The 8,005-nt window shown below is 39.4% G+C and overlaps 1 protein-coding gene across 1 annotated transcript; it reads right to left on the reverse strand.

Annotated features, from left to right (window-relative positions):
• Nucleotides 1–12: 12 nt before the first annotated feature.
• Nucleotides 13–6,039, reverse strand: TMEM247 (transmembrane protein 247; the record flags this gene model as incomplete). The annotated part of the gene is made up of 4 exons (XM_009581143.1): nt 13–157; nt 3,269–3,439; nt 4,986–5,285; nt 5,806–6,039. Coding segments are annotated over 4 exons (850 nt in total), but the record flags the coding sequence as incomplete, so codon positions are not given.
• Nucleotides 6,040–8,005: the final 1,966 nt, after the last annotated feature.

Genomic DNA, 8,005 nt, shown 5'->3' on the forward strand with positions numbered 1-8,005 from the left:
AAACGATCTCACTGATGCACTTAGCCGCTTTCAGCTGGGGCTCGTTTGACCTGCTGAGCTTTACAGCGTTGGGATTGAAAACAGTGGACGATCTTCTGGCAAGATCTTCCTTTCTGCTGCACTGTCCTTTTCCTCGTCCACTCTTCTTAGCCTTCCACTGCAGGGGAAAAAAAAAAAAAAAAAAGGAGGAAAGTTTGGATCACATGTGTTTAGCCTGTATATAGATAGGCGCTCATCTGGGGCTCAAAACGTAAATCTGAGGTCTGAAGTCACCAATTAACTGAAAAGAGCCCGTGCAAACTTTTTGCAACAAAGCTGACCTTGCAGCCCTCTAAAAAACCCCATCTTCGAGGTTAGAAAAAATTCTAGCTAGAGGGCCCCAGGATGAAGTTGCTAAATACGAAGAAACAAGTTTCAGTTACCTAGTGGGTTGGTGCCTTCCTTTCACTTCCAAGTTTGCCCTTTGATTTGGTGCAACCCGTCTCCATGGGAGAGTGATAAATAAATGCTGTGAAATGTAGTCTTCACTACTAGGTGAATTAGCAAACACTTTGTTTTGTCAAGATCAGTAATGCCCAACTCAGGTACTGATAAATCACAGGTTAGCTGCCAAAAACCATGGGAAGTACGACATTATTATTTTTAATCATTAATTTGGGGCTCTCTGTAGTGGCTTCTGAAACTTTAGAATAGCTTTATGCTACAAGCCTGAGCTCTTTTTACTTGCTGTGGTTCTCTTGAAATCAAACCAGCTGTAAAATACTGCCTACTCTTAGGCTTAAAATAGCTGAAACCACCAAGTTTCCTGTGGTTTCACATGAAACCATACGCTTTGTGATGAGTGTGCCTACTGTTGTAAAACAAGGATGTAGGGCACAGCCCGGCAACTCAAAGGGTGTATTTGTCACCCCAGTGAAGGGCAAGAGCTGATCAAAGCTCAGAAGGACCTGAAGCCGTTAGGAAGGAGCTTGGATTTTTCTGTTCTTTTCTGTATTGCTACTTCTCATGACTTTATCAATGGATTCATGGTATTTCAACACTTTTTTGAGCTGCAGCTCCCAAAAGCTAGTTAGCTACACAGAAATTGCCACTTAAAAAATCTAGCTCTCGTCTATGTGGGAATAAGTTTAAAAGTATAGCATGGGTACGCACAATGACTTAGAGAGCACCTCTCGGGAAAGGCTAACCTATTTTTCTCCTTCATTTTATGATTTGGGGATATGTGTGTGTTTGGAATATGTGTGTATGGTAAGGCAGCTGTCTTAAGACTATTTACTATTATCTTCTGTGTGCAATAAATAAAATGCAGAAGACTCCTTCTGCCCCTCCCCAAAAGTTAGCATTAAATGGGTATTAAAAATAATGCTTCTGTGCAGACTCTGTATTCTGGAATTTCCAGTGGCCTCACATCTCTGACTAATTCTAGTTGTCATTTGAATTAACAATATCAAATGCAGATTGATATCTTTTCTCCTGTTGATTAAAACCCAAGAGTTACCAATAATGAAGAAAAGTATTCGAAGTTGCTTGTGCTATTGCAAATTGTATTCAGATACAGGTTATCTACAGGCAGCGTTTTCAGATTCTGCAGAAAACAAAGGACAGGCTTCTCCCAGCTGTCTGGGTGACATTTTTATGATTTCATGAGAGAAAAACACAGATTTGAAAGCAGCTTATTTACAGGTCTTACTCTCAGGTCATTTACAAAAATAAAGTCAAATCACTGCCTTCCACAGAAATCCTAAGATGGGTGAGGGGGCCTGGGATTTCAGTGAGAGCTAATGGTCACTTTTGCTGGAAGAAGAGAAACTGTAGCTGGGATAAAGCTTTTATTTACTTACTCATTTTTGATTGGTCTAATTCTCTAAATCTGCATATGTAGGTCATACCTATAGCAAGCAACCTCACTTTGCCTGGTTAAATTTCCTTTCAGGAAGACTGTGTCATTGTTCATTTCAATCTGCTGCAGATTTTTCTGTATATACATATGTTTTATATGTGTATGTTCTGTATATGTAACATTCCACAGCTTCAGAAATGCAGAGGCCATGGAAATGCGGGAAGACCCTGCACTCTGCACTCATTCTGCACTGTCAGGAAACTACCCAGCCATTCCACCTGGATCTGAGATACTCTTTTCTCTACTGTCTTAGTTCAGTCAGCCTTGTACGTAGCATTGGTTTTGTAAACACATTGCCCCTGGCATGCCCAAAGAATACTATCTTGACTGAGGTCATGGATACATGATAACCTGAGTAGGTTAACCATTTCACCCTGACCTGAATGGTTTTCTGCATACCCAGCCTGATTATCAAATACTATTTAGGTTGTTTTCCTGTTAAGAACACAATGCAAAGAGGATGCAGACTGAGACAAGACTTATTTAAATAAAACAGAGTAAGGCATGTGCATGGGGATATATGGGTGAATTATGCTCTGATTCTAACACTACACGGTTGATAAGATCGTACTTATTCTAACCTGACATACCATATGGTAGATGACTCTTCACCTTTTCTCTGCTGGAAATATCCTCTATTGCATGACTGAAATAGTATTAAAGGGGTCTAGTCACATTCTCACTAGACAAAAATGCCTTTTTATTGGGGCTACATTTGATGTCTTTTCCTTATCAGCGTGGACACTTCAGAAATCACGATACCTTAATTATAAAGAATGTATGCGCTCACCAGTGCTTGCTAGTCTATTGCTGATAGAAACTGTGTGTAACTACGGAGGATGGCACAGCCCGGAGGGGAATGCTTCTAGGTAGAGACAGCCCTAATCCAAAGTGAGGTGTCTGCCCAGCGCATGGTGGTGAACACATAACAGAATATTAAATTCTCCTGAGCACCTCCCTCCATACTAATGAATCCACCTCTGAAACCTCTCTGTGATAATTTATTATAAGTAAGCCCAAGTCACTCTGTTAATCCAAGGAGATGAGATAAAATAAAAAGAACACATTCCAAAATTATTTCTTATTGCATGTAACTTTATTTGTAGCGATGAATGCCCCTGAATGATGCCAAACATGTTAGTGAGACAGCATGAAGTCAAATGATGTCATTCAGTCACAATTTTCTTGAGGAAGTCAGTTGGTTTTCCATAATTAGGCTACTGTGCATATAACAATAGCTGAAATCCTGCATTTATGATTGGTGTAGTGAGGAAAAGATAATAAAAAGCAGTGAAACAGGGGCAAAAAGTGTACAATATGCTGCCTTTTTTAAGAATATTTTTTCTTATTTCTATAATCCTGGAAAATCTTTTTCAGAATGAAAAAGAGCACAATAGCAAAACAGAACAGGTAATGGGTTTGGAAAAAGTAGAAGGCCAGCTCCTTTACTGTATAAATAACATGAATAATGATGAAGCAGTACAGGAAAAAGGCATACTGGTTTGGGGGCCAGAGTAGATCTTGGAGTCCTTGGCTAAACTGTGGAAAAAGGAAAAGATACACATTATGTCACATGACTATGTTCCACTCATGCCCAGTCCATGTGCTTCTCTGAGCACACCTGGCTCTCTGGTACATTTAATTTACAAAACGTTGCTGTGAGATAAGCCAGCACATGAACTGAGAGCAAATCAGCTATGCTGTGTTAAGTGACAGGTGTCACATTCTCACCCATATCCATAACACGAGCTAGGTTTTCTCTCTCTGAAATGAAGGTAAGTAAGTGACCTCATATTTACTCATAAGAATGAGCGTACAGGTACATAAAGCAGTTTATGTGAAGTAAGTGCACAATGCTTTTCTGTGTCCATCTCTACATCTGTGGCACAAACTGTTGTCTGTGTTTTTTCACTGCATGGTCTTTTTCATACGTTTTCACATGCTCATGGGCAAACTTTCAGGTCTTAATTTAATAAAAGAATTCAGTAGTTGATTTCCTTAGTCATTTAGCCAAATATATATTGGACCTGATCCTCATCTGTTTTTCTCTGATATAACTTCATTGATTTCATTGGAACTGCATTTCCTTCACATAATTGTGACATCCTATCCAGGCCTATGGATTAGCTATATGGAAAGAAAATAATATACGCATATGGAAAACTTCAGGGCTTCAGGTGCTTAGCTGAGTGCCGTTATTGTGCATGATCTGAGCTCCTATGTACAACCACAACACAAATGCTACAAATACTGTGTAAAACATATTCTTCTATCCTGTCCTGATTTAAAGCACAGAACATGCAAGAGAAGAAAAACACGCAAATACCTCTAAAACATTGATGATTTAGATTCAGATACTCTGCCTACTCTCTAACTCAGTCCAATGACAAATTGCATTAAACTGGAGGAGAGTCAGGCCCACAGACAGCCAATGTGATCAGGAAGAGCCCAGACAACCAAGATTTGCAGCTCTCCCATTTGCTAAACTCTGCCAAATAGAATGCTCTCTTCTGGGCTGGACTACTGTTAACAGCAGACTCATATGCCTGAACATACAATAACTTCAACTACTTCTGTAAAAAACAGGCTTGCAAAATCTGACTAATTGTCTAGAAAATTTGCATTACTTTGGTAGATTCTGTCATCCATTCATTTATTCACGCATTTATTATCTGAGTCATCTAACTGATCAATTTCCAAGCCAGGAAATTGATCCCACTGTAGAAGCAGGAAACTGCTCAAAGTGGCGTTCAGAGCAACTCCTCTGTTGTTCAAGGGGGAAAAATAAGAAAAAAAAAAAGTTCTTGGATCCTTATGTCATAAACTTAATTTGTGAGTTAACTGTTCTTTAATATATTTTATAGCAATGAATGTTACCATAGTTCATATTGAAGGGAGTAGAACAACTCCATTCTCCTTAAGTATGTGTACAAGCTGTAAAGGTCACCTGGTGGAGTCTAACTTTAAAAGAAGTCACAGTACTACTCAAGAATACACACAAAAGAATAAAACCTTATAAATTGCTTAACCTAGAATGTGAATGTTTCAGTCTCTATTGTGTTCAACCCTTCTTCCTTTCCCTAACTGCCTGTTGATGAATCTGCTCCATTCTCTCTTCATGAAGCCTTTGCTTTTCATTATCCTCATGTTCATATTTCAGTTTAGCCAGCACAAAATCCCACTTCATCCTCTCAAGCTCAATATCAGCTGCGGTGACCTGCTTGCCACAGAGCTGTTCCAGCTCCTCTGCATTGGTGGATACTTCTGACTGCAAAGCACTGGTTCCTCCCTTCATGTCCAAATGTGCCATATGCCACTTAGCATCCATGCTCTCTGTTTTACTGTCTGAGATGAAAGATGGTGTGGTCATGTCTCTGATGGCTCCCTGCTATAAATTGGAGAGAGGGAGGATAAATTCGTATTTAAGCTGATAGATGAAAATAGAATATGTTCATCTAAAACCTGAATATTTGTTCGAGTGATTATTCACACATTTGTATAACGACTCACTGGTTTCCAACATACATTGTTCCCCTTTAAAAACTTTGTTTCCGGAGTTGGAAAAGAAATCTTCCATTGAATGTTGTCTTAGGAAATATGAAATATCCACCATATAAAATTTTTCTGATTTGAAAATGTAAAGAAAATTCTAAAAATATTTAATTAGGGCCTGGTTGATCTGAAACAAATACTATGGCTCTTTTGACCAAATGGAAGGGTTTCACATCTTGTGAATTTGATGTTAACCCATGAAAATGGGAGCCACTGAGGTTCTTTACCTCTGAGAAGTAACTCAAATGTCTCATGATCCTCACTTTCCTTTGCACACTCAATTTCCTGGCTGATCTATATGTTCCAGGATGCACTGTAGTTTTACATCTGGAAGAACTGTGTCTTCCACTTACCATCTTTTCATGCTGCTGCTTCTTGTTATCATTATTCTGGGGTTCCTGTAAAGTGAGTTGAATATCTTTCTGATTTTCCTCAAGCTCTTCCATAGTTGTTTGGAATGAATATTCTGATCCCTCTAGATCACTGAGTTCTTCCGAATCTCCTTGTTTTTCCTGGTCTTTAGCAAACAGAGTTCCTGTCTCAACATGGAAGACCTCCACTGATGTTAAAGCATCTCCAGGGATGTTCTGGAACAGAATGGGGATATCTATGTGCTGACAATGAAACAGGTGACCCATATTTAAGAAAAGGAGTCACTCTGAGAATAATGTAGGCACATACACATAGAGCATACTGGAGACTATGCGGAAGTGGCTTGGGGCTTAACTCTCATTTACGTTCTATAATGTTCCTTGCCTAGATATTAATAAAAACAAAAAAAATCACTGGATATAAATCTGTAGATAGATCTTCTGAAAATCTCACTTGTAGGCTTTTTAAGATGAGAATTTGTCAGCAATTCCATTTACAGTAACCCGTGGAGCTGGCTAGGGGCCCCCAGGAAGAACAATGTATCACACTTCTTTAAAAAGCAACATAATCAATACGCTTCTGCAGCTCAAAGAAGGATGGCTTTTCTTTCATGGAAATAAAACTTGACTGAAAATCTACCTTAGGCTGGGGAGTTTCTTACTGCCTCCAGCATAGTCAGATCACAACTTGTAGGGTACGTCTAGTCATTAGCTAGAAGTCAATACTATCCTTTTAACTGACTGGATCTAGGTAGACATTTCAGCATGTGAACTAAGAGTTCAACCTCTTGTTTCCAGGCTCACAGTTGCTGCGTTTTATAAAAGTGATATAAGGCATAGATTTCACATCTGAGAAAAGATTTTGGCAAGACAATGAATTTGTTTGTTATTGAGTTTAAGGAAGAAGAGCAGAAGAGGAAGAAAGTAAAGCAAGCTGATTACCATAGGTAACTAATGTCCAAAGACAGGGCAAATGGCAGGCTAAACATAAGGCAACAGTCTCCTCTTCACAGGATTTCCACACAGAAAATGTGAAAGCAGCTGTCCCAGTTCAAAGGCCAGGACCCAATGACTGCAGAGATTCTGCCCTTAGCTGACTTCATAACTGCCCTGTTGCCACAACAAACCGATGCTTATTGTTGGCAAGATCACATTCTGTCACATTCCTTGTTCGACCGCTGGGACAGTATCTAGGCTCTTCAAGGGGGACTGAGCTTACCTCCTCTTCTGTCACAGACCATCCTACTTGGTCACTGTTCTCTCCCTTGTAAATACATCTATACATTGCAGTGAAGCTTTCTGCCAGAATTCGTGGACTCCCAGAATGTCCCTGTGCTCAAGCCAATTAGCTCTTTCTGGGAGGCAGGTTTATTGGATCAGATAAAGCACTGTGATAATAGCTATCCCATTTCGGTGTTCCTGGATAATTTCTCTTCAAGGTGTTGCACTGAATCTCATGGATATAATTAGCCCAGGAATCTCTGCACTGTCCTGTATTCCCTACTGTAGATATGCCAGCATTTCAGTTTCCCATCTATAAACTAGAATCCCTTGCAGTGACTGGTCACAAGCTCACAGTGACTTCATGATACAGTAAAGGATGTCCTGTAGTAAGATAATGTGAGCCCTTTAAGAATCTTAAAGAAAGCTTTCTTCTTCTCTGTTATTCAGGAGTAGGGAGAAAACGTTCTTCTACTGTTACTAGTCTGTATAAAGCACCTTTCAGAAAAGGATCTATCCATTACAGATTATATCATGTAAATAAACACAGGGACCTCAATTGCTTTTTGCCCTGTTCCAAATATCATACACACTAGGGGTGAGTCAGTATATTTGTTTGGTAGGTGATGTGTGGAGAGCTGGATGACAGATCCAGTGAAAATATGAAAGACTAATGAAGTAACTGAGACCACCCCCTGTTGCATCATTTATCAAGTATTTTGTCAGTTTACAGCTGGATTTTCAAATCCCAAGGCACACTGAAGACAGAATGACACACAGCGCTCTGAAATTCCATCATTAGTTTTGACTGAAAATATCAGAGAGTTTTTAATTGCTTTTGGTGCCAATGATCCAATTACCTAGTTAAACATAGGTCCTAGTTATTGAAATAATCAGAAAAAGAGCGAGAAGGGATGTAGTATATTTGTTGTACGTGTGTATTTGCATATTTATTTTATGC

The sequence above is a fragment of the Fulmarus glacialis genome, unplaced genomic scaffold (genome assembly GCF_000690835.1).
Source record: "Fulmarus glacialis isolate BGI_N327 unplaced genomic scaffold, ASM69083v1 scaffold20437, whole genome shotgun sequence".
Lineage (NCBI taxonomy): Eukaryota > Metazoa > Chordata > Aves > Procellariiformes > Procellariidae > Fulmarus > Fulmarus glacialis.